General features: G+C 58.3%; 1 protein-coding gene across 1 annotated transcript in view; it reads right to left on the bottom strand.

The window, feature by feature from the left end:
• Positions 1-12,401: 12,401 nt before the first annotated feature.
• The window catches only part of LOC141978356 (alpha-2-macroglobulin-like protein 1), a 46,016-nt gene continuing 32,121 nt past the window's right edge, over positions 12,402-26,296 (bottom strand). The window contains exons 18-36 of the mRNA XM_074940390.1: positions 25,170-25,332; positions 24,104-24,329; positions 23,740-23,866; positions 22,149-22,270; positions 21,541-21,592; positions 20,859-20,933; positions 20,274-20,450; positions 19,968-20,049; positions 19,534-19,690; positions 18,979-19,053; positions 18,266-18,422; positions 15,834-16,045; positions 15,365-15,580; positions 15,090-15,214; positions 14,570-14,660; positions 14,079-14,147; positions 13,526-13,628; positions 12,770-12,811; positions 12,402-12,436 (exon numbers count right to left, since the gene is read on the bottom strand). Of these exons, the coding sequence (XP_074796491.1) occupies positions 12,402-12,436; positions 12,770-12,811; positions 13,526-13,628; positions 14,079-14,147; positions 14,570-14,660; positions 15,090-15,214; positions 15,365-15,580; positions 15,834-16,045; positions 18,266-18,422; positions 18,979-19,053; positions 19,534-19,690; positions 19,968-20,049; positions 20,274-20,450; positions 20,859-20,933; positions 21,541-21,592; positions 22,149-22,270; positions 23,740-23,866; positions 24,104-24,329; positions 25,170-25,332 (2,306 nt within the window). The remainder of the gene's footprint in view (positions 12,437-12,769; positions 12,812-13,525; positions 13,629-14,078; positions 14,148-14,569; positions 14,661-15,089; positions 15,215-15,364; positions 15,581-15,833; positions 16,046-18,265; positions 18,423-18,978; positions 19,054-19,533; positions 19,691-19,967; positions 20,050-20,273; positions 20,451-20,858; positions 20,934-21,540; positions 21,593-22,148; positions 22,271-23,739; positions 23,867-24,103; positions 24,330-25,169; positions 25,333-26,296) is intronic.

Below are 26,296 nucleotides of genomic sequence, written 5' to 3'. Positions count from 1 at the left end.
CTCGGTTACACCAGAGTAACTGTTCTGGTGCAGACCAGGCCTCAGGGACTCCTGGTGCTATTCCACTAGCTTCAGAGATGTTGCACCGGGGATGAACATAGGGGGCTTGCATCCATTTTACCCAGCTCGTTTCTCTTCTGGAGCTAGGTGAACTGGTGAAGCCCTAACTTCATGGAGTGATAGCTGCTGGTCTCTACAATACAGCAACCATTAGCTGTCCTCTGCCTTGTTCTGCCACCATGTGGCCATTCTACTTCCTTTCATTCATTTTAAGCTCACTGTCTCCCCACCCCACCTCCGTTATTAGGCTCTGATTCCCTCAGTCCGATCAGACAGTTTCTTGCTCCTTGGCTGCTGGGCTTGTTTGACTAAATCCAGGGAGCTGGACAGACTTTGGAGTGAAGCTTGGAGCCCGTCACCCAGATCTTCACGCTAGTGTAAGGGGACTGTTGCCCCCTTACTAACATTCAGTGGGGGTGTTTTGGTTGCTAGCTCCCAGTACTAAAAGGGGAAGGGTCTATGGGAAACCAGGACCCTGAGACTGATCGTCCCCAGGAACAATGGGGAGAGGCCAGTGCTCCAGGTCAGCCTGAATGACAGGGCGGGCAGGCTAATCGGGGAGTCAGGAGACCAGGGAGGTCCCGTCCTCCGTGTGAGCTGGATTTGCCTGGGTCAGACAGAGTGGGGCCGAGCTAAGGAGAAAGCAGGGGCCCAAGCTGAGCTGGGGAGCAGAGCGGTACCAGATCCAGAGGGACCAGAAAAGCAGCCCAGAGAGAGCAGACCTGTCCTGGGAACAGAGCTGCAGCAGCCAGAGCCAGAGGGGCCAGAGAAGCAGCCCAGGGAGCTGGAGGCAGCAGCAGCCGTGCAGAGACCGAGTGGTGGGGCTGGGCCTGGGGCAGTCTGGAGCTGGGTGCGGTGAGCAGCTGGGGAGAGCGAGGGGGACCCTGGGGGCCGGCCCAGCACAGGGAGACACCTCAGCCAAGAGGCTCTGCAGGCCAGGCTTGGATCATAACCCCGACAGGGCGGGGGCGACACAGGGCAGAAGGGTCCTATCACTTAGAGCCTGAGAGCATGTGGCCACCACCAGAGCAAGTGTCCAACCCCCAGCATCCCTGCAGCACAGCCAGGGCCTGAGCAGGAGGCCTGGGACTTACAAGGAGCAGACTGTGAACTGCCCTGACCTTCCAGAGACACTGTTTGTGATGTTCCCTGCCGCAGAGCGGGCTGATGTGTTTCCTTTAACCTTTCCCATTTCCCCTTATTCTTTTTAAAATTAATTGTTGATTAAGTAACTTGCATTGGAATCCTGGGCCCAGCCTTGTTGGGGTGACGAGGACTCTGCCAGACAGGAGGGGGAAGGGGAGTCCTCAAGGGCACGGAGGCCACTGGGTAGAGGAAGTGGGAGCGAGGACTCAGATCCTTTCGCTAGCCCACTTCACCAGGGTAGTGCAGAAGCCAGGAAAGTTCCCCACAAGAGCGGGACTATTCCCCCGCTTACACTAGTGGCAGAGGAAAGCAGGAATTGGCGTATCGGCTCAAACCAACCGTCCCACTAGTTCAGTCTCCGGCCAGTGCCACATACTTCAGAGCAAGGTGTCAACCCCTGTCATGGTTCTGGAAAACCACGCCTATATTTCCCCTCAGTGGGCCAGCAAGGGGCCGCCCGCCCCCTCGCAGGCTTCTGGCTTCCTTGGCCGTCGCCTCTCTCAGGTGAAGACACGTGTCTCTCTCCCTTCTCCAGGCTGAAGAGGTCCCTTCCTTCACTGTGTTATTCCCAGCAAAAGACAGACTGTCCTGTGTCCTCTCTATCCCAAAGGCAGCCAATCAACTCCCAGGAAATGGAAGCACCCCCGCCCCGCCCCATTCAAGTACAGCAGCTCGGCATTTAACTCTCCCATTTTATTCTGACTGCTGAGCTGCAAACACAGGGAATGTTCTGCACATGGGCGGTGGCGCAGCTGCGGCCGCTGGTTGCGGGTTGGGTGGGCAAAGTTTTTGCTTATTATTATGCCCCATGCAGGTTCCAGGGCGGCCAAGGGGGCAGTATCTGCTATTCAGCTTCCTGGGTTCACCAGTAATCTCCCTGAACCCAGGAAGCTGAGTGACACATACCGCCTCCTCAGCCACCCCGGAACCTGCATGGCTCATATCAACAGCTCAGGTTCTTCTTCTGGAAGAGAGACGAAACAAGAGCTTTTCCTGCAGGGCGGCTTGGGGTCTGGGGAGGCGCAGCTGGGGGAGGGGAGGGGCTCCAGCTGGCCCGGGGCTCCTCTGGCCATGGGAGGGGTAGGGGCTCAGGGCTCCAGCTGGCCCAGGGCTCCTCTGGGCAGAGGGGGGGGGGGCTTGTGGCTCTGGACGCAGGGGAAGGCAAAGGGTCTCAGGGCTCCAGCTGCAGGAGTGTTAGGGCGCTCTGGGCTCTGGCTGTGGCCGGGGGGTGGGGGGGAGGACAGAGGAAAGGGTGGAGCCGCGAAAGGCGGCCCCACCCATCACCAATAGTTCCTCATTTGCAATAGCCACCGACCAGAAGCCCTTTGCCGAATGCCCTGCTTCCTGGTGCAGGGGGCGCACAGACAGATTTTGGTGAATCTCTGTGGTGAAGCGCAGCAAACTGTTCAACTTGAACAAGAGTTCCAGCCAATGGCGAAGAAGCTGGCAGCGGTGGGGATGCACCCGCCAGGTGCCCGGTGCAGGGAGAGGATTAAGTGGCTTGGGGATGACGACTGCACCTCTGGGAACTCACCGTCACCCTGCTCCGAGGAGTTTGACTGGGTGCAGCAGCAGCGCAGGAGCCAGTAAACAGAGCTGAAAACGGGAGGTTGAGTGGAGCAATGTGGGAGGAGAAGGCCGGCAAGCCCCTTAGGGGGCCTGGTCCTTAGGGGCAGCGAGTGAGTTCCTGAGGGTGTTTGCTTCAATTTGCAAAGTCTGGTAGGGTGCAGTGTGTTGTGAGAGAAGCACACCTGAACCTTGACGGGATGTGGGCCTAAAAAGGCAGCCAACATAGGTGGTACGTCAACCGCCCTTTCCGGGAGGTGAGCCCCTGGCCCTGCCCCTTCCGCCTGAGGCCACGCCCCTCCCCTGCCAGAGCCCCGAGCCCCCCACTGCGGCTGGAGGAGCCCTGTCTCAGCTGCCCTGAGTCCTGGCCTGCCGACTGGCCCAGGCCATCCTGGCCCAGCCCCAGGCCACCCCGCCTGAGTGCCCCCAACCTCAGGCCGGCCCGCCCGATCGCCTCCAGGCCCAAAGCACCGGGCAGCCTGAGTGCCGGAGACCAGGCAGAACTAGCCCTGGAGCGCGGGGCAGGCCCAGTCCTGGCCGGCCCAAGCACCAGCCCCAGCCGCCCTGAGTCCTGGGCTGCCAGCCGGTCTGCCCTAGCCCCAGCCCCAGCCCCAGCCCCCGCATGCTTCTGGGAAGAGGAGCAGCCTGGGCTGGGACCATGGGGGAAGAGCTGAAGGTGGAGCATGGGTGGGACCATGGCTGGCTGTTTGGGGAGGCTTAGCCTTTCCTGGCCTACAATACCTGCTGCCCATGGGCCAACCAGCCAGCCAGTGGCACAGGGTTGAAATGGGCTGAAAACTAGGTGGGAATTTGTAAGGGGAGGGTGTGTATGGTGGTTTGTTTGTTTGCTTGCTTCCTTCTTGACGGGAAGGCTATGACACAGTGATAGTGACCCAAAGAATGGAAGAGACAAGATGACAGGATGTGCATTATCCTGGAGCGGGAACCTAAGAAGAGCTGCGTTTGTTTGAGGTGCCACCTGATAGAGCTGATGGAAGAAAAGAGCTGAGGTTTGGAGACACAGCTAGAAACTATGGTTGAGCTTTGAAGGGGATTTGAGCAGATGATGGAGGGAAGGAGAGAGGAGGCTGAAGGGAAACCTCAAGATTGGCAGATGCAAGCTGGGCCAGAGAACTGTGAGGGGAGACTGCTGGGTGAAGAAAGTGGCTGGGAAAGCATGTGACTACGAGAACAAGGCAGAGGAAAGACCGGCTAGCGAAGGAGAAATGGAGCTGAGGAACAGGTTGGCAGTGCTGGAAGATGAAGGGACGGGGCAAGCGGTAACAGAAGGTGGGAAGTCAAGGAAGAAGAGAAGAGCAGCTAGCTCTCCAAGAAACGGGGAAGAGTCAATGGAGATGGCTGGAGTTTGGAGCCCCAGGAGGATACAGGATGACCCACAGAAGATTGCAAGAGAGAACAGAAGATGAGCACTTGCCGCCAGAACAGAAGGGGGAAGGCTGGAGAATTGCACCAACTATATGACTGGGGACTCCCTACTAAGAAGAACAGACAGGCCTGTCACCAGAGCTGATCTGGAGCACAGAGGGATGTGCTGTCTGCTGGGGGCTAAGATAAGGGATGTGGACCTGAGGCTGAAGAGGATCCTAATGGGAATGGGAAAGAATCCACCGATTGTCCTTCATGTGAGAACAAATGATACTGCTAGATTCTCGCTGGGACACATCAAGGAAGAATACACCAGGCTGGGGAAGATGCTTAAAGAAATGGAGGCTCGGGTGATCTTCAGTGGGATTTTACCTGTCCCTAGAGCGGGAGAGCGAAGATTATGATGATCAACAGATGGCTCAGGCAGGGGTGCTATTAGGAGGACTTTGGGATGTTCATCCACTGGGAGGCATTCACGGACAGAGGACTGTTCTCATGGGATGGATTCCACCTGAGAAGGGAGAGAAATAGACTTCTGGCATGAAAGTTGGCACAACTGATTAAAAGAATTTTAAACTAGGAACTTGGGGGAGACAATCTGGAAATGCTCATGTAACCTCCACGCCTGATTCTAATACTGAGTAGGAAGGAAATCAAGTAAAAGAGAATACAGCAATGGAGAAAGAAACAACAGAGGGTAGGAGAATGGACATGAAGAGGAAAGATAGTGCCAATACCAATGACTGTAACAGTCAGGTAGGCAATACTGGCAGTAAAATGACCATGAGTAATTGAGTGAGGAATCTGGGTGAAACCAAGCAGAAGCAACAATGCCAGGAGCCTGGGTAACGCAATGGAGGAACTAGAATGACTGATGCAGGAAGTGAAACCAGATATTATTGGAATCATGGAAACATGGTGGAATAGTAGTCATAACTGGAATATGGGGATTGAAGGGTATGTCCTGTTCAGGAAAGACCGAAATAAGGGTAAGGATGGAGAAGTTGCATGGTATATTAATGATGTGGTAGAGTGTAAACAAATTTGAAATGATGAAATGAATAATACCAAATCTGTTTGTGTCAAAATCACTTTGGGGGAGAAAGGGAACAAAGGCTCCACTGGAACAGTGCTTGGGGTCTGCTACAGACCCCAAGGATCTGATTGTGATATGGATAGAGACCTCTTTAATGTTTGTAATGAAATGAATACGACTGGGGATTGTGTGATATGGGAGATGTTAATTTCCCAGATGCCGATTGCAGGAGAAGTGCAACTAATAATAGCAGGTACTAATAATTCACGGATGTAATAAACTGAGAGATTTCCGCACCAGATAGTCACTGAACCAGCATGAGGGGATGCCATTTTAGATTTAGTGTTAATCACTAGCGGGAACCTCACAGGAGAGCTGGTTGTAGAGGACAGCCTTGGTTCGAGGGATCATGAGTTAATTCACTTCAAACTAAATGGAAGGATAAACAAAAATAGGTCTGCAACTAGGGGCCATGATTTCAAAAGAGCAAACTTGAAAAACATAAGGGAATGAGCTGGGGAAGTGGGCTGGACTGAAGAACTCCAGGATCTGAATGTGGAGGAGGAATGACTTTAAGTCAGAGTTGCAGAAACTATTTGGAGCCTGCACTCCGAGAAAGGGGAAAAAAACTCATCGGGAAAGGTTGCAGATCAGACTGGATGAATAAGCATCTCAACCAGGTTATTAAGAGAAAGCAGAAAGCCTGCAAGGAGTGGAGGGAGGAGAGGTTACTCGGCCTGTGCAGTGACTGTAGTTCTTCGAGATGTGTGTCCCTACAGGTGCTCCACTTCACGTGTACATACATGAGGGTCTCGGGAGCCATGCCTGTTCAACCAGCACATGTACCCCGCCTCATGCACTGCCCCCAGCCCCAGGCCGGCTGTATGGAGCTGTGCAGGTGACCTGCCCTCTCTACTGCCAAGCTCCCTAGCAGAGAACTCTGAAGCCGGGGGGAAGGAGATCAGGTAGTGGAGTATCCGCAGGGACACATATCTTGAAGAACTACAGTTACTGCACAGGGTGAGTGTCTCTCCTTCAAGTAGTGTCCCTGTGGGTCAGTGGTTCTCAATTATATACCATTATATACCAAATATACCATTGTGGGCTGCATATGCAGCTCTCTGTGTGTTATGTAGGCCTCATCCACACAATAGATACACTACTTGTATGGGCCTTAGGATGTCACATGGGCCGCAGCTGTGTGATGATTGGGCCACAAGCGGCCCACGGGCCAGGGTTGAGAACCACTGGTCTGAGTTCTCCACTTCTCTAAGGAGGGAGGGGTCTTCAGAGTTGAGTCCAAAACTGAAGACTGAAAAGCCGAGCCAAACACAGCCTCAGAAGCTGAGTCATAAATTATTGCATAATGTTCCAAAAAGGTGTGAAGGGGGGGTTGTATAAATTGCAGCTCCACATATTTCAGTAATGGGAACGTTCTTAAGAGAGGCTACTGAAGTAGGGAGAGATCTCGCTGAATAAGTGAATACTCCAGGAGGAGGTTGGAGATCAGGAGACTGATAGCAAACGGTAATGCAGTCAGAGATCCATTTAGAGAGTCTTTGCTTGGGAATTGGAGATCCCTTTGATCTGTCCGCAACAGACATGAACAATCTGGGAGATTTTCTAATGGTTTAGTCCTGCCCAAGGAGAAGGCTAATGCCCTTTTGACATCATGGGTATGTAATACGTCCTCCTTATTCAGGTGTGATTTAGGAAAGAAAACTGGAAGATGAGTAGACTGGTTAATGTGGAAATCAGAGGACACCTTCAGTAGGAATTTGGGATGTCAGTGCAATATGACTGTGTCCTTAAAAAATACTGTGAGGGGGGTGGAGGGTATGCCATCAGATCCCTTGTCTACCCAACTCTTCGAGCAGAAATGCCATTTTCATCGATAAGTCAAGAAGGGAACTGACTCAAAGGGAGGTCCTGTAAGACACCTAAGCACTAAGTTGAGGTCCCAAACTGGGGTAGGATATTTGACTTATGGTGTGATTATATCTCATCATGAATGCCTGAGAGCTGGTGATTCTAAATGGCAGTGTCGCAGACAAATATGATGTGCACTAACTAAATCAAGACGTTTCCTTTCTTTATAGACTTGGTGGTGCTGGTATGCTGCCCATGGATCCCAGTATGGCCAGTCAGGGGGCCGGTACGGCATAGGTGGGAGCACCCAAGAGTGCCGTAGGTACAAGATGCCTTAGGTAGGAGCACTCTTGGGTGCCCCCAACACTAGAATGGAACTTGAATGTTTCTTTCATGAATACGTTCCATCTCTAGAATTTTCCAGAAAAATATTCCTCTGATAGTAAAGAGGAGAGCCCTGAACTGAAATGTGGGAGATTGATGAGAAATCCCCATCATCATCATCACCGTCCATGTCACTTTGTAGAGGTGGCGCTCTGGTAGAAGAATGTGGTGATTCCATTGGTGAATATCCGGAGACCTGGGTACCGAAATGGATCAGTACCAAACAAAGGTGAGTCAGGCATCTCTGCTGCCGGAAGGCCCTGTGAAAAGCTAAACTCCTGCAGTACCAACGTGGTGGCTGTACTGAGGTGGCAGCCTGACCAGCGGTGAGTGTGACAGAGGGAGCAGACAGTATCGTAGGCTTTATGCATTCCCAGGAATGTTCACTAGCTGTTAGCGTGATCTTCAGCGGTACCAAAAGGTTAGGTACCGAGGGCCTGGCCTATTCTACCAGTACCAACTTAGAAGAGGTAGACTTCTTCTCCTTTGTCGCCTTGATCCCCTGATGGAGGCAACCAAAGATCTTCCTGAGCTGGAACACTTAGAATCTTGGGGTTCACAGCACCTGAGGAAGCTGCAGCCTTGTGGGAACCAAGTCAGGAACTGGCAGGCGCTGAAGTAGTTGTCTCACTCGTTCCTTATCTGGGGAACCCGAGCTCCGTTTCCTAAAGTCTTTGTGAGAGGATCCCTGAGTTTTCCTCTTAGAAGCTCTAGGAGAGTGTTGTGCTATAGTGGTTGAAGTGGCTGACTTGCTCAGAGACTGGTGTACATGGGGGGCAGACAGTCCCCTGGCCTGGGTCAGAAGCCAGACGGAGGGAGCTCTCCATCATTAGGTCGCACAGTTCAATCGCCCGGTTCTTTCTGGCTCTCGATTTTTAAGGCCAGGCAAAAATTACACCTTTTGTGGCTGTGTGACTCCCTGAGGCAACGAACATACTGGGGATGCCTGTCGCTCACCAGGATAACCTCCCGGCACAAAAGGCAATCTTTAAAACCGGGAGAGCTGGGCATAACTTTCCAGCCATCTAAATTTCCCCACGGGGAAAAACTGAAAGGACAACGGTCCTTCCCACAATTTAAAAAAAAACTAAACTACGACAACTAACTAAGGTGTGACGCAGCAGGGAGTGGGGTGGATTTGACCTGGGAGTGTTGCCGGGGAGGTTCACTGGGACTGTCTGCATTGTGGATTGTGGATGGGAGACTTCCCCTGAAGGAAGATACCTGAGGCTGTAACATGAACCAGGAGGCGGGTTGGGAGAGCTGACACCTTTACCTGGGAAACTGGACAAAGGCTAGAGGAGGAGCTGGGGGGAGGGAGAGAAAGCCTGCTGGAGGGGTTTTTGGTTTCAGTTTGGAGCTGAGTGGTGAAACACAGGGAACCCCAGGGCTGGGGTCTAAGCTCTCTGCCCCCCAGAAGGACTTGACTGAGGGGTCCTGGGTGTACCCACAAGCTCTGTTTGGGACTGTGTTCCCGTCGTCCAATAAACCTTCCATTTTACTGGCTGGCTGAGAGTCACGGTGAATCCCAGGAAGAGGGGTGCAGGGCCCCGATTCCCCCACACTCCATGACAAAAGCTAAATACAAATATGAGGAAAAACCTGCAGTTGAGGTAAGCTCAACTCGGACTTTGCTCATGAGGAGAGGAATGGAGAGCCTACCTTATGAGACAAGACTTGAGCTTGGCTTGTTTCGCCTAACCAAACGAAGGCTGAGGGGAGATCTGATTGGTCTCTACAAACTCATGAGAGGGTTAACCACCGGGGAGGGAGAGGAGTTAAGTTAAAGGGCAATGTTGGCACAAGAACAAATGGATGTCAGCTGGTCATCAAGAAGTTTAGGCTTGACGTTAGATGAAGGTTTCTAACCGTCAGAGGAGTGAAGTTCTGGAGCAGCCTTCCAAGGGAAGTAATGGGGGGGAAAACCTAACTTGTTTCAAGACTGAGCTTGATAAGTTTGTGGAGGTTGCCTGCAATGGCCTATGGCCCATCTGTGACTGCTGTTAGCAAGTATCTCCAACAACCAGAGATGGGGCACTAGATGGGGAGGGCTCAGCGTAACTACAGTAAATTCTTTCCCACCTGTCTGGCTAGTGGGTCTCGCCCACATGCTCAGAGTCTAACTGATGGTTATATTTGGGGTTGGGAAGGAATTTTCCCCCAGGTCAGACTGGCAGAGACCCTGGGGAGATTTCACCTTCCTTTGCAGTGTGGGACACTTAGTGGTTTGAAGCAGAGTAAATGGCGGATTCTCTGTAACTTAAATCAAGATTTGAGGAATTCAGTAACTCAGCCAAAGGTGGGTGGGTGAGGTTCTGTGGCCTGCCATGTGTAGGAGGTCAGACTAGATCAGGGGGTCTCAAACTTCATTGCATTGCGACCCCCTTCTGACAAGAAAAATTACTACACGACCCTAGGAGGGAGGACTGAAGCCTGAGCCTGCCTGAGCCCCACCGCCCAGGGTGGGGGGGCCAAAGCAGAAACCCAAGGGCTTTAGCCCCAAGTGGGGGGCCTATAACCTTAGCCCCACCAAGCTTAGCCCCACCATCTTCAGCCCCAGGCAGTGGGGCTTGGGCTTCAGCAAGTCTAATGCCAGCCCCGGCAGCTCCATTAAAATGGAGTCACGACCTGTTTTGGGGTCCCAACCCACAGTTGGAGAACCGCTGGACTAGATGACCAGCATGGTCCCTTTTGGCCTCAGTCTCTCAGTGCTGGGTACCGCACCGAGCATGGGGCTGTCAGTGGGACAACTGGAGACCTGCTGACCCCAGAATCAGCATCGGAGGCAGCAGCAGCTAGATCAAGCCACTGACGTGACTCTGGAGATGACACCGGTCCCTGAGGAGGCTTTACTGCCAGTGCAGCACAACCTGGGCTGTACTCAGAGGAGCGCCCAGGAGCAGCCTGCTGGGGACCCAGCGGCAGAAACGGGAGAGGCAGAACTCGCCACGGAGCCGGGTAAGTTTCTGGCTCCATGTTTGTAGCTGCTAATACAGGAGTGGGAGGGATTTCTGGTTTATGTGCCAATGCGAAAGTAACGACAAGAGTGGGCCAGCGGCGTGTATCTGCCAATGGCGGTTTGCACGCCAGCACGTTGGTGCCCCACCCCACCCCTCCCGCTCCACCTGGAATTCAACGTGGGGAAGCAAACAGTCAAACAAACTTTTCAGCTTTAACTTTTATTAGGAACTCGCACACTCTTGCCAAAATGTGCTGGGATGTTAAAAATAAGAACCTTATATTGCCTTCCTGTGACTACGGTGTAATCATACACCTATAAACAATTAAATGTATGGGGTGGGGGAGTCCATTTAAGTTACATGTAGTCCATGGGTGAGGAAATCATGTGTCCGAAATATGGCTGGGGATTTGTAGGCAGCCCAGAAGTGTGCCGGGGTAGAGGTGGGGGTGTGACGGCCTGCGAAAGCAAGGTTGCGGGGGCAGAAGGGGCAGAGTGGGGATGGGGCCTTGGGCATAAGAGGCGGGGCAGGGGGCTAGGCTCCCCAAACGGGGGCTTGGGGGGGTGCACACACCACCCATGCCTTTGCACCTTCTCTCACTCTCAACTTCAAAATCACTCTCTTCTGGCTCCTTTCCATCAACTAGGCAACTGCTTTCTCTAAACTCAGACACCTTCCCTCTGTCCCCCTGTGGCTACCGCCCCATCTACTCCCCTGTTCCAGGGCAGCTGGCCTCTTGAAATGAAGCAGGTCCAGCTCCCCTTGCTAGAACAGGGGCTCCCAGTGCGGCCAATTAAAAGAGTGGGGCAGCACCTGGGCTATGGACAGCAAGGCTGGCAGTAAGGACGGGATGCTCATGGAGTAGGAGGCAGTGGGAACATGCTGGGGGAAAAGGGGCGCCAGGCAGAATGCCCTGGTAGGTGATGCTCTGTCAGAGGAACACAGAAGAATCTGCGAAAGGCTCTGAAGCAAGAGGGACTGAGAGGCAAAGGGGGAAATCCCTGAGCATGGGCTGAGGATTTGTTTTGTTGGTTTTGTTCATGTTTGGGAAATAAAATGGCCTGATAAAAGACGCTGGGCATGGCAGCGGCTCCTCCATGGGCTGGGGACAAGCCAGCACCTTACATGTCCTTTGCCTCCAAACTCCTGGACTCCACTCCATTGCCTTCCTCCCCTGGCTGGAGGGCAGCTTTGCTAAAGAGCTCAGCCCCCAACCTGCACCTGGCATGCTGACGGCTGAGAAATCTGGCCACCTGTTGGTATCCAAATGGAGCTGGGTTGGCCTGGATATTCTGGCCTTACTCTCTCCTGGATCCTCCCCGCATCTGGATCCTCTCAGCAAAGGTGAATTGGCATAAACCACAGCTTCCAAAAGCCCCTCTCCAGCAAACTGAGTGACGGCTTCCGTAGCATGACATACAATCGGGGATGGGACTGCAAGGATTGCTCTTTGGGACCAGGCAGCTGAGGCTGAGAACTACTAACTTGCTGCATGGGTGAAATGAAAAGGGTTGCCAAAGCCACCACAGAGGGGGCAAAGGAGGGGGCGGTCACCAGGTGCTGACACAATGAATGTGACCAGGGTCTAGACAGTGAGTCAGGCAGGGGCCATGGGTTCTCTGTCCATTCCAAGCAGTGCAGTTAGTGAGGGAGCAGGCCAGCAGCTGGTCCGAGCTGGGTAGGTCCCTGCCCAAGGTGTCCGTTTGCTTTGCACTAATCTCCCGCCGTCCCTCTCATTTCCGTGGTGAATTGTCACAGGAGCAGGTGGGATGTTTCCAGAGAGAACGGGGAGGCATTGGCCAAAGAAAGCGCTACGAATCCATGTCTCAACCGCGGGGCTGCAGCCTCCTTCCAGCCCAGGGCCAGGGCAGATGGTCCGGGAAGCAGCAGCTGAGACAAAGCCTGTCCATGCCCCTCGCCCCGATCCTAGGGTGTCTGGCTGCCGGCGGAGTGCTCTCGGGAGGGGAGGGGGCTGCCCAGCAGGGGTGAGGGCTTCAGAGGGAATTTCCCATCGTGTTGGCATCAGGAGCTTTAAACAAACACAAACATCCCCTGAGACAGGATCAAAATCACCCACACACACACCTGCAAACACCTGTAGACATGGCTCCCCAGAACTCTCCCAACCCCAACAAAGACTCTCCCCACAGTCACCCCCCGCCCTCAAGACAGATTCCCTTGTGCCCCACATAGACTCTTCTCCCCAGATGTCTCTCCCCCCCACACATGGTCCTGGTGGGTTCCATGCTCCCATCTCCCTTACTTTGCCATCTACAACACACACAGACCTCTCCCGCCCATTGACTCCCCCCACCCATAAAGCTGTAGGGACTGGAGTTGTGTGTGGGTTCATCACACCTACCTGAGCCGCAGGGGGCGCTGTACTCAGCCTCTGTGTGTTCACCTGCAACAGCAAGAGATATAAGGAATGGAGGAGAGACCCAGTGGGGAGATGTGAACCCCTCCCCCTAATCCCACACAGGCAGAGTCTGTTACCCCAGCGCCAGCGGATCCCTCCTGCAGGTCTGACCCCAAGAAGGCAGTGGGAGGTCGCCCCCAGCTGTCTGATTGGGGCTGTGAACTCCAGGCACCCATGGAAACCATCCTGCCACCTCCTGGCCCAGCACAAAGGATTCTGGGGGATTCTGAGGAGCTGCATTGCAGGGTAAATGTGTGGGGCCCTGGAGAGGAGGGACACACCTGCTCCGGCCATTCCTGCTGGGACAGCTCCAGTTACACCAGCCTCATGCGCCCCACGAGCCCGAAGAGCACACGGCTCCCATGTCGCTCCCGGTGAGCCGACGCCACAGATTGAACCCAGGAACATGCCTCCAGCAGGTGTCTCCAGCTTGACCCCCACAGGCCCCATGGCTGGTCATCTGCCAGCATCTGCCCAAGTGCTGCGCTCAGGCCCGAGCAGGGGGAGATCAGCCATGGACACGGGTCACAGGGAGCAGGGGGGATTGCAATGGCACCACCCTCTAACCAGGCACTGGTTGTGACACAGAGCCCGCAGGAGTGGCTGTAATTGGGGCGGAGCCAGGACAGGACACCCGCTCTGCAGCCACAGACTGCGCCATGGGGCCCGCGGGAGCGGCTCTACCGGGGCGGGACTCACCCGTCTCGTAGTAATCGTACAGTCTCACTGGGGCTGCTCTGAGATTCTTCACAGGGAAATCCTGCTCCAGGGAGAAGGTGAAACTCGCCGCCTCCTTCGTCAGCTACCGAGAGAGCGACAGAGCGAGCCCCTGGGCTGAACGTCTGCCCTGGCAGCTCTAACCCCCTCCTCCCCGAGGCTCGGACTGGCCCAACCCACTTCCCTCTGCCCCTGCGGCCTGGAGCAGTGAGAAAAGGCTCCCCCCGAATCCCTGTTCCACCCCCCTGCAAAATGTGACCCCTTTCATCACACTCAGGGCACAGCTCCAGCCTCCACAACCCTGAGCTCCCCGTCGCTCGGTTCACGGCCCTCTCTGGGGTTGGCTGAGTCTGGTCCCATCTCCCCGTCCTTTATGGAAACGGGTCACTTGAACCAGGGGAGATTTCAGTGACCCCATGCCGGGTGTGTGACACAGAGCCCACGAGAGCAACTGTAATGGGGGTGGAGCCAGGACAGGACATGCCCTCCCCGTTCACACCAGGCCCCCCCGGAGCCCCGAGCCGCCCGCACGCACCTGGTCCAGATAGAGCGTCACCTGGTCGTTCTGCACCTCCAGCCTCTTCACCAAACGCTGCTTCTCCAGCTAGGAGCAGAGGGAGGAAACGGCTGAGCCAGGAACGGAGGGGCTGGGGTCGGTTTGTCTGCTCTGTTGGGGGCTGGGACATGGGGCACCAAGTGCCCCCACGGCCAAGGGGCCTGGCTGCCACCCTCCACGTCAGTCACAGCTGAGCACTGGGTGTCTGCTGGGGGAGGGGCGAGAGTCTAGACATGGGCGTCCTGTTCTGGGGGAGCTAAGCAGGGTCAGGACCTGCTCAGTGACTGGATGGGAGACCCCAGGGCTGCACAGTGACCCGCTGCAGGGGGCAGGGCTCTGCAGGGGGAGCTCCCCCTGGGGGTCAGAGCTGCAATCTGTGTTCTCCTGGGGGTCTGGGCTCTCCCCCATGGATCAGCCCCTGGTTTCATGCTGTGACTGGCCCGGCCTGTTCTCCTCCCTGGGAAGCTCACCTGCCGCAGGGAGCTCTTGACGGGGGTGTAGCCGGACGGCAGCTTGGCCTCGATGATGGCCATGTTGGTGGCTGAGCGCTCCCCACTGTACCTGCAACAGGAGCCCTGTGCTGAGGTCGGGATTTGCCCAGGATACAGACCCCAGGGGGATGGACGGGGAGGGGAGGCCTCCCGTCTTCTCGGCCCTGCCAGTGTCTCTAATGCCCTCTGCCTGCTCTGGGCCGTGAGCCCCGCTAGTCCCCCCGGCCAGCCCTGAGCTCCCCAGACAAGGGGCCCCGGGCCCAGGAGCTCCTTGGGAGCCGACTGTCCATTAGATCAACAGTCCTTTAGTCCCTGGCACACTCCAAGGGGGCCCCTGCCTCTGCCCCGAGCCCTGGGGGGGGATGGGACCCCCAGCGATTCCAGCCATGCCCCAGCCCTGCAGTGGGGCGGCTCTGCCCCGGCCATTTCCCCACTGCCTGGGGCCTGTCCCTGCCCCCGGGAGCTCAGACCCAGATGGGTGGGGGCCTGGGGCTCATACCGGGCGTGCAGGACGAGGCTGAAGTGGGATCTGGCGCTCTCGGTGCACTCCTTCGGCTCCGTCTCCACCCGCAGGTCAAAGGTCACGGCGCTCTTTGGGGGCGGCACATTGTAGCGCAGAGTCAGCTGGGAGAAAAGCAGGAGGGTTGAGGCAGAGCCTGCTGCGTCCGCCACAGCAGATCAGAGCCTGGGCCCAGAGCCAGGTGCTGTGGGGCAGTGCCAGGGCACAGCCAGTCACCGCTGGGCCGGCTGGTCCCCAGGGGCCCCTGCACTCACCTGCACAAAGACACAGCCCTCGCCGCTGGCCCGCACCGTGTACTGCCCGGGGATCTCCTGCAGGGCCGCTCGCTGCAGCACCAGCCGGTTGGCGTTCTCCACGTGGAATTGCTGCCGGGCCCCGGCCTGGGAGCTCACTGTCACCGACACAGCCCCGCTCGTGCTGTACGTCAGGGCTGCGTATTTGGCCAGGGCCTGCAGGGCCACCACCGTGTCCTGGGGAAGGAGAGTCACCGAGCTGCTGTCACGCTCTGGGGAGAGGAGCCCGGCTCAGACTCACTGCGGCCGCATCGGGACCTGCCGGGGCACTGACACCGGGACCCCGGCTCCCGGCCCCTGAGGGCAGGGGGCTCGGCACCCAGGACTCCCTCTCCCAGGAAGGGCCCGGCTCAGCTGTGGAGATGCAGCTCCTGGCCCCTTCCTGCACCAGGGCCCCCGCGCTGGTTTGCCCCGAGGGCAGGGGTGTTACCTGTGTGGAGGCAAAGCCCCCGTAGGGGTTCTGCTGCTTGCTGAGCCAGCGGACGATCTGGGCGGCGGTCGCCATGTCGGCAGCAGACACATTGGGCAGGGAGAGATAGGCCAGGAGCACGTAAGCCGTCATCTCCACCTCCGCCGACGGGGCCTTGTTCCCGTAGGGGCTGGGCAGGGCCTTCACCTTCCTCTGCCAGTGGAGCTGTCCCCCTAGGAGAGGGGCCGAGGGAAGGGCAGCCCCACGGCTGCAGTTACAATACAGTGGGTCACCTGTTTGCTTTCCAAAGGGGCCCCAGGGGCTTCCCAGGCCAGAGGGACGCCTGCCCTGCACTGAATGCAGCCACCTCTGGGGCAGGACACGGCAGCTGATTCAGCGCGCACAGGAGGGCTACACAAGTGTAACATCATGCCACTGGGTGGGTCATCAGCAGGGATTGAACCCTAGACCTCTGGCTCAAAACCCCTGAGCCTCTGCTGAGCTCGAAACCCCTGAACCTCTGGTGCCTGAGCTAAAAGCTGAGCCCAGGTGGGTCACCGGCTCCAGGCGACCCCTAAGCCTCTGGGGTGCAGCCACTAGAGGGGGGCAGAGATCCCCTGTGTTAGTTTGGGCCCCTGCCCAGAGCCTGACCCAGCCAAAGGGCATGGGGCAGAGCTGATGCCGGATTAACACCCCCCTTCTGAGTGATCCCTGGGGCCTTGAAGATGGGACCCTCACCCGAGGGCTGTTTCAGTCCAGTGTCCAATGGGCCCTCAGTGCGCCCCTAGGAGCACAGCTCAGTCTGAGCTCAAATGGAGCCGGTGAGAAGCCCTGATGGGGCGTAGGGTGCAGACAGGGTCGCACCCAGAGGTCTCCTCCCTGCCCCACCCCTACGCACAGAGCTGGCAGGGCTGTGAGCTGCTTGGGCCCTAAGCAATTGCTTTGTCTGCTTATGCCTAGTGCTGCCACTGCTAGAGGGGGGCAGAGAGCCCCTTAGTTAATGTGGGCCCCCTGAGGCTGGAGCGGGAGCTGGACCCAGCTGAAGGGCAGCGGTGGAGCAGACACTGGGTTATCACCAGACCCCACGGGGTGTTAGGGACCTCACAGATGTGTCCTGTTACCCAAGGGCTGTTTTACCACAGTGCCTGGTGGCCCCTTGGTGACCCCAGCAGCAGAGCACCCACCTCTCCCTTCCCTGGGGCAGGAGCCATGTGCCCCAGAAATTCTTATCCACCTCGGGGCGGGGCAGGCGGCGAGACACACAACTTGTGGGCACAGACCATCTCCAGCTGCTGTGCTGGGGCTTGCAGAGAAGGGACTTTTCATCTGAGCTATGACACAACCAAGCTGCCTAGACCACGCAGCCGGCTCCTCTCTGTGGGGGGATATCTCTCCAGGGCCCGGCAGGAACCGAGCGCGCCAGGCCTCAGCTCCCAGCACGGCTCAGTCTGAGCTCAAATGGAGCCGAGGAGATGCACAGAGATCACGGGGCCTGTTCATGACGAGTGTGAGGGACCCAACCTGGCACTCCCAGCGCCTCCTGGCCTCATGACGAGGGCTCCTTCAGCTCAGCACTGCAGGAGCACCACCTCCTGTGTCCCCAGCCACGCTCCCAGTGGGCTTCATGCTTCCCATGGGACCTCCCACCCTATGGGGAGCTGACCCCAGGCTGCATAGCTCACACCGGGGGCTGGGCCGGGAGCGGCACAAGGCCATTTGTGCAGGGAAAGGCTAGGGGAACTGGAGCTGGGGGATGGGCAACTGCCCAGCAGGAACATGGGGGGCACATGATGCAGACAGAAACCTCCTCCTCTGCCCAACTCCCACACACAGAGACAGCAGGGCCTAGCCGGCCCTGGCCCAATGCAGTCTGTTCCCCTCTCAGTATTAGCTGGGCCAAGCAGAGACTCGGGCAGGGACTCCCCAGCTGGGATGTCCCCAACACAGGATGGGTGCTGGAATCCAGCGGCACCTCCCCAGGGCTCGGTTACGGCCCGTTCCCCTTGGGAGCTGCCTACGCAAAGCCCTGTCCCACAGACTCTGAGCCCACTGGATCCCATCACGCTCCTGGCCCCGGGTGCTTTAGAGGGCTGGGTGGGACATGGGGCTTTGCCCCTCTAGGTTCTCAGCTCCGATCCCCCCAGCCTGGAAGCGACACAGACTCGTTCCCCTTCACTCCATGCGCTGGGCTCTGGGAAATGGCGGGCCGATCTCACTCCAGGTCTGAGGGGACAAGTGTCCCCATGACAGAGCCCAGCGCGTCGGCCCCTCACTGGCAGCCTCAGCAGACACCACGGACTGACTGGGCCACGGAGACCCAGCTCCCCTGCCAGGCTGAGAAGGCCCCGGGGCAGGGGTGACAACTGGGTGGGCAGAGCCGTGGGGGGCAGCTGGCCCTGCCATGTCGAGAGGCCGGCAGCGAGAAGAGCACTAGAGCGAGGGGCTGCCGGTACCGGCGCTGACGCTGTGCTGGGCCAGGCTCTGCAGAAGGACGCCCTGCAGCTCCATGCTCCCCGCCAGCCCGAAGGTGTAGGCCAGCAGTGCCTGCGTGTAGAGGTCACTGGTGCTCGACTCCCGGAGGCACTGGAGGGCCCTGGTCATCATGGGGTCCTGGGACGGGGGAGACACCGAACAGACTCCCCGTCAGGCTGAGCCGGCCAGAGGAGACACCCTGCGCCTGGGGTCTGCGCACGTTCCCCGGCAACCACCCCATGGGGCCTTAACAATGCTCCACCAGGCAGGCATCTGTCACCTCCCCTGACCCATCCCTCCCCACCGCCACCTGTGCCCTGGGCCCATCTATAAACTGCCCGCCCAAGCCACGCCCAGAGCCAGAGCTGGAGCCGGACCCAGAAACTGACCGAGCTGCTGAATCTTTCTGATGCCCTGACTCCACTGTGCCCATCCCAATCTCTCCCTCACCCGCTTCCCAGTACCAACCCCTCTCCCCACGGCCCCCAACAGTACCCCAAATCCCTCCCTGGTACCAACCCCCCATGACTCCCCCATCTCACCCCAAATCCCTCCCTGGTACCAACCCCCCCAGGACTCCCCCGTCTCACCCCAAACCCTTCCCTGGCACTAACTCCCCCCTCACTGTCACCAACAATCTCCATTCCCCCCTGACTGTTGGCCCCTCCCCTGGGACAGCAGGGCTTGGCCTCACCGTGAGCGGCTGCCCCAGCTCCAGCAGCCCTGCCGTGATGTAAGCCGAGAGAGAGAGCTCGTCCACCACGCCGCCCTGAGGGGGATGGAGACACCGGGAGCTGGGTCAGACCGAGCTGCGGGCCACCTTGCCAGGAACAGGTGAGCCGCTGCTAAGGACAGGCCCATTGGACCAGAACAGAACCGGCTCCAGCGCTCCGAGTGGCTGGGTTTGGGTCCTGCCTCCTGCTGGGACCTGTCAGGCCCTCTGGGTCCCGAGCAGCTGCCCCCAGTCTGTGGCAGTGAGTTCCCCAGGCTAGTTCAGGAGAGGCAGTAGTGGCTGCACTGGATGCCCAGTATAAAATCCTACCTGAGCCCCCCAGGAACCAGAGGCTGTTAAGTTGGTTTGAACTGACATTTGCCAGATTTCCTGTGAAGACCAGGGGCCCTTCCTGCAGAGGCTGAGGGATTCGCCCCTCGTTGGGTGAGTTCCTGCTCATTAAATAGCCTCCCCCACCCCTTCCCCAGCTTGTCTCCTCCTCTCCCATCCCATCAGCCCATCCCCCCAGACTCCCACCTGCAGGGCATTGTTGAACAGCTTCCCCACACTGCGGAAGCAGCCGCTCTCCAGCTGGTGACGCTGCAGCCACCCTAGGGCGTCCTCTAGGTGCTTCTCGTCGATGGAGATGTAGGGTCTGGCCTGGCCAAAGGACTTGAGAACGAAGGCCGTCAGCCTGGGCGGGGAGAGACCCCGTTAGAGGGACACTCTGCTGTTGATGCTGCGGGCCAGGAGGGAGGTGCATGGGGGACGGAGCTGGGGGTCAGCATTGTGGGAGGTGAGCAGAGCTGTCAGGGGAGCCCAGGACAGGAATTGGGGGGGTTGAGTGAGTACGTGGGGCAGAGCTGTGTGGGAAGCAGGACTGGGATAGCAGAGGGGCTGGGGGTCAGGCTGCAGCCCGGTAGGCCCTGCCCACCCAGAGCCCTGACTTCCCGTGCCGTGCGGCCCCTCACCAGGTGTTGCCCACGGCGTCGCTCTCCCCAAAGGCGCTGTACGAGCCGTCGTTGTGTTTATAGAGCAGCTCGCGCTGGTAGCCTGCGGGGACAGGAGGGAGACAGCGAGTTCTGGATCCGCTCACCCCCGGGGGCTAGAATCCACCCCCAGCCTGCGCCCCATGGGGCCCGCTAGCCCTCCCCTCCCCCACGACCCTGAGACTCAGAGATTCCAGGGGTCGGTTTGAATGGAGGGATGGAGTTAAGGCTGAATAGGGGCCCTGATCCCTCCATATCCTGGAGGTGGAGAGGTGGGAGGACACTCACCGCTCTGGAGGAATCCCTGGGCCTTGTGTCTGATCTCCGGGCTCAGCTGCCCGCTCTTCTCCAGGTACTGCTGGATGTAGATGTTGGGAGCGAACTGGACCATGTTCTGCTCTCCGCAGCCGTAGGGCATGGCCAGCAGGCGATCTATGTTCTGCAGAGCCGTGCCCATTATGTCTCCTGGCACCAAGGGAGTCGGGGGAGCAGAGAATTACCAGGCTGCACAACAGCTGCCCTGTCCCTAACACCATGTCTGTGGAGCCCTGGCTCACGGGGGCCCAGAGCCCCCAGTTGGATTCCAGTCTGGTGGGGTTACGTGGATACGTGGTGCTGAATGGCTAAGACGCCAATGCCCTGGCACAGCTTCATGGCATCACCGCGGGAGTCTATTGCCCCTTGCTGGGGACGAGGCCCTGGAGCACAGACTGCAGGGACCAGTCCTGCCCCGGCCCCAGGCACCCACTAGACCTCATTGGTCTTTTCCATCTGTGATGCCCCAGCCTCTCTGATCAGAGCGCTGGGCCACAGACGGGCTGGCTGGCGAAGGGCACCGTGCCCTGACAGGGAGGGGGCACGGGAATTCCTTACCCAGGACAGTCACGTGGGCCCGCTCGGACCCCGCCAGGACGTTCGCAGGCAGCTGCAAGGAGATTTCTTCGGATGCTGCGTAACACGAAGGCGAAGACACACCGTTAAAGGTCTGTTGGGAACCTGCCCCTGCCTCCAGCCAATCAGATCCCTCCATTCCTCACCGTTCGGGTCTCTCGCCCAATCACAGCCCCTCTCTCAATCCCAAGCTCCCCCCACCGTGGCACATACGTGCCCTTGAGGGTGAGGGCTAGGGGTTCACAGTGTGGGGTCCCGCCTGTGGGACTCGGTCCCTCTCCTGGCCCCAGAGAGCCGGTGGGACGAGCTCTGCAGGGAGCATCCTACACACAGGGGCCAGGCTGAAGGGGAGAGGAGCTGGCGCAACAGGGGTCCAGTGAGACTCGGGAGCAGGAGCCGGACGTACTCGAGCCTTCGGCCCGTGGCAGACGGTTCCATAACTGCCCACTAGGGGGTGCATCTTCCCCGGGCAGCTGGGCCTGGACCCTGTCCCAGGCCGGACATTGGTCTGGATGCCCCCTGGTCCGGTCCGGCCGCTCCTGTGCCCCTAGCTGAGCCATCCAGCGGCCCAGCCATCACTGACGTGCTGCAGCCAAGTGACGGCTCGGGCATCTCCCCGCGTTACTGACACCCACTGAGCCCCGCACAGGCGCTGGGATCCTACCTTCCTGGCAGAGCAGGGAGCTGTGCGCCTTCTCCTCCAGGATCCCCCCCGGCTGTTGGGAAGGAGCATCAGACAGAAGGTCAGGACGAGGGACCGTGCACGTCACAGCCTGACAGGGCCTGCTAGGTCAGCCAGTGCCCCTAGCCAGGGCAGGATCATTCCCTACAGCCCGTGCTGTGGGGCTCAGGCACATCCAGCTCTCAGCGCTCCAGCGATGGGGCTTCCGTCCCTTCCTCGGGGAGACGGTTCCCAGCCCAGCAGATCTTGCCACTTCTTCCTCTTCAGCACAGAGTTTCCCTCTGCTAATTCCCTCCGCCCCCTCGAGCCCTCCCATGTGTCACACTCAGCCACCCCCCTTGGGGTTAACCCCCATTTCTGTCTGCCCCAGGACTCTCCTGCCAGCTCCCTGATCTCGCTGTGACGGGGCCGCATGACGGGGCTGTGCAGGTCAGGGTCCGGGACATGCACGGCATAGTGCTGGGACATTATTTCCTGTGGCAGGACAAAGAACAATCGCAAGTGCAGACTCGGCCCACGGCTACCAGGGGGTGAGACCCAGACACCAGATCTTGCTCTGCTCTGCCCAGAGGCCCCGACCAGACACTGACCTGGACCAACAGGGGCTTTATCACCGTGTCCTTTCGCCCCTGGGCCGGCACCACGGCCAGTTCATTGCCGCACAGCTCCTCGGTGTGCAGAGCCTCGGTGCTGACGGTGAAGTTCACCTCCCCTGCCAAGCAAGGTGGGAGACGCTCCCATTAGACAGACCAACGCCCCTGCCCGAGGCAGAGAGGAGCCTGTGTCCAAGGGGGGGAAGATATTGGAAGAGGGAGAGGCAGGGGAGAGGGTGGTGAAGAAGGGAGAGAAAAGTAGAGAAAATGGAGAGAGAGAGAGAGAATGGGGGAGAAAAGAAAGAGAAGGAAAGAAGGGAAGGAAAGGATGGAGGGAAATGATGAGTTGAGTGTAATGGGTTTCTCTGCCTTAGCCCTTGTGCGGGAACAGCGAATGGCAACCCAGAAACTGCCCCCCTCCCTGCTGAAATCACTGACAGCTGCGTTACATGGGGGACCCTCGGAACATGACATCGCAGCAGGAAGCAGCAGCGGCCAGCGAGACAGCAGAGGGGTCCTGACCTACAGGGCTTGGTCAGTGAAACCGCTGGAAGCGAGTGGGGAGAAACTGTGCTTGAAGCTGATGTAGTTTGTTAAGTCAGGTAATAGTAAACGGCTTCTCTCTGTTTTTCTTGTAACCATTTCTGACTTTTATGCCCCATTCCTTGCACTCACTTAAAATCTCTCTTTGTGGTTAATGAACGTGTTTGATTGTTTTATCTAATCCAGTGTGTTTAAACTGAAGTGTCTGGGCAACTCCATTTGGGGTGACAAGATGCGTGCATGTTATTCTCGTAAAGGAATATCGGCCGAAATGTAACTTGTATTGTCCAGGAGAGGGCTGGGCAGGCAGGACAGACCTTTCTGGAGGAAGATCTCGGACTGGGGGTGTTGGGGTCGCCCTGCAGTATAACCCAGGCTGGCAAGAGCCAGAGTGTAAGCCAAGAGTGGCAGGCAGGCTGCAGTCACACACAGACGCTCATAGTGCGGCTTGCACACTGGGGGCTGTTTGTGAGCGGCCCAGGTGGGAGCTACTGAAGTCAGCCAAGGTGGCAGGGCAGGGGTGACAGAGCTGCTCATTCGTCTGGATTGTGCCTGGCTATGGCGCAATGACTCAGCGGCAGAGAGCCAGCGGCAGCTCTGAGCCAGCTGCAGACAGCAGCAGTAGAGGCGTTGGCAGTGAGTGCGGCCGAGCTGGCTCTGTGTCGTGCTCTTAAGGGGAAGCCCGAGATATTGAACCCGGCCCTTGCTGCTGCCAGCTCCACCTGGCAGAAGGGTTAACGTGAAAGGGGTTTTTCTGCTGGGGTGTCCTTCTCTCTCCCCCCGCCCCCCACAGCTCTTCCCATCCCCTCCCCTTCCCCTCGGCACCAAGCCCTCAGCAACCCTGTTCTGCGCCCTCCTTCTGACTCCCAGAACAGAGCCTCCAATGCCCCTTACCCGTCTCTCCCCCCATGCAGAGCCTCCAAAGGCCCCTACCTGCTTCCCTAGTGCAAAGGCTCCAGCACCCCCTCTGCCCCCCCGCTGTGCAGAGCCCCCCCACCCCTTCCCTGCCCCTCCCCTCCAGCACAGAGCCCCCTGCGCCCCTTACCCAGGCTGCTCGCCGTCACCTCCCACTGGAAGGTTTTCCCTTCATCTGCACAGAGGCAGCTGGTGTAGGCGCCGTCCTCACTTGCCTGCACCTGGAACTGCGCAGACTCCGCCAGTGTCAGCCGCACCTGTGGGGCCCAACACGAGAGCCCCCTTAGGGCTGTGGGGGACTCACTCACACGTGCCAGCTCCAGGCCAAGACGTGGCCCCTCTGGGGCTCAGGCCCCCTCACCGCGATGTGCTGACCCCAGGGGTCACAGGGTCACAGCCAGTGACTGCCAGTGCCACTTGCCAGCCTGCACCGCTGCCCAGCTCCCCAGCCCCAGGTCACCAGCCCCAGCAGCTCAGCCCCGGGCGGCGCTCACCTTGATGCACTGCTGCAGGTAGTTGAAGACGGTGGCCTTTAGGGCGAAGGCCTCTCCCCGGATCACGGAGTAGGGCAAGGCCAGCTCCACAAAGAAGGGTTTGAAGGCCGTGAAGGTGGCTGTGGGGGAGAGCCCAAAGCCCACCTCTGCCGTGCAGAACATCCCAGCTTTCCACTCCGTGATGGTGTCAGGCACCGAGACTGGGACGTCCTTAGAGCCCCCCTCGCTGGGCCGGGACAGACACAAACCGAGCGTCAGACACGCAGCCGCCCCATGGGAAGCACCCATGAGCATGGCCACCAGAGACGTCCCTGCCCTGCCCTCCGCTGGGCTGAGGCCCTGGGCCGGTGGCACAGAAACAGGGCAATCCCAGACAGCAGAGAGGGGAAGAGCTGTCAGTGCCCCCATCTCGTCCCTTCCTCCGCCCCACGCCAGCTGGCGCAGGATCCTTCCCTGCTCTTGGGCTTTCTGGGCTGGGCTCAGTGTCCCACGGGATGGGGATCCCCCCTTCCGCAGCCAGACACATCTCCCTGTCACGGTGCTATTCCTGGGTGTCAGCCTCAATTCCCCCTGCTCAGGATTCCCTGCCTCTCCCACTTGTAACCCACATGCCACCCTCAATGTCCCCCTTCCGGGGGTTCATTCCCCTCCCATGTTCTCAGTGCCGGAGCTCCCAGGCACCGCTTGGGAATGAAACCACCAGAAAGGGCAATGGGGTTGGGATGATAAATGGGGTCGGGATCCAGGGAACAGCTGGGGAGGGGCTGGCATGAACCCCGCTCTGCTGGCAAGACGCAGGGTCACGGTGCTGCCCGGGCTCCCAGCCCTCTCTCCCGCTCTGCGGGTTCGTTACATCTGTAAATAGACAAATCCCACAGCAGTGGGGGCTTGTTATTCTCCATTGCTGTGCTGGGTTCCTCTCCGCTGGCAACAGGGCGCAGGAACCAGCCCCACGCGGGCAGCCAGCCCTCCCCCAGCCAGTGCACCGCCTCCAGGAGCTGCTGCTTTCGAGGGTGTGGCCTGGAGGCGGCTCCGCGGGGACAGTTTGTGACAGCTCCTCACTCACCCCACAGGGACCAGGTCCCACAGCCATGTCTCTGGGAAGTACGCACGTGGCGCTGCCTCCTTCTGGGTGCTGGATTCTGGCACTAGCAGGTCATTGATCCGTGGGGTCCCTGCTGCACTATCCACACGTGCTGCCCCAGGGATCATGCCAAGAAAAGATACAAAGGCGGGTTGAGGGAGCCCCAGGCTGATTTGGAGGCAAATCCAGACGAGGATTCACGTGTGTTTGCACTTGCAAAATCTCGATGTTTGGGGACATTTTGGGGGACTGCACATGGCCACCAGGAGCTCTGAGAACTGACCCCTGCTGGCAGGACTGGGGCTGGAGGGGGCTTGGGCTGGGGGTGTCCTAGATGCAGCACACACTGGTGGACTCAGCACATGGGCAGGAGCCAGGGAGTCCTGAGCTCAGTCCCAGCTCTACCCTGAACAGCGTTAATGGTACGTTGCACTCCCAGAGCCCTTCACAAAGAGCCGCTAGCCAGGCAGGTCAGATCATTAGCCACACTGAGCAGCTGGGACATGGAGACCTAGAGAGGCTCAGTGCATTTCTACTGCAACCAATGAGCATGAAAAGCCATCGGTCTCCATGTGACCATAAGAACGGCCATACTGTGTCAGACCAAAGGTCCATCTAGCCCAGTATCCTGTCTTCCAACAATGGCCAATGCCACGTGCCCCAGAGGGAATGAACAGAACAGGTCATCATCAAGCGATCCATCCCGTCACCCATTCCCAGCTCCTCGCAAACAGAGGGTAGGGACACCATCCCTGCCCATCCTGGCTAATAGCCATTGATGGACCTGTCCTCCATGAACTTATCTAGTTCTTTTTTTAAACCTGTTATAGCCTGGCCCTTCACAACATCCTCTGGCAAAGAATTCCAGCCGAAGGAGGAGGACCAGAGCTGAATTGGAAGGGTCGGATGATCGTGTGTACCCATCCCACACTGAATACACTGGAGAAACCCTCCCATCCCTGCCCCATTGAGAACAATGGACAAACTCCCACTATCGGCGTCTTTGAGAACAATGGAGAAACCCCCACCCCCCACTCCATTGAGAACACTGGAATTGACAATGACAGTGTCAGAACCAGGATCAGAACCCAGGTCCCAGGCCCAATCCA

The sequence above is a fragment of the Natator depressus genome, chromosome 27 (assembly GCF_965152275.1).
Source record: "Natator depressus isolate rNatDep1 chromosome 27, rNatDep2.hap1, whole genome shotgun sequence".
Taxonomy (NCBI): domain Eukaryota; kingdom Metazoa; phylum Chordata; order Testudines; family Cheloniidae; genus Natator; species Natator depressus.
The sequence above is the reverse complement of the archived record's forward strand: the minus strand, read 5'-3'. Positions and strand labels throughout refer to the sequence as shown.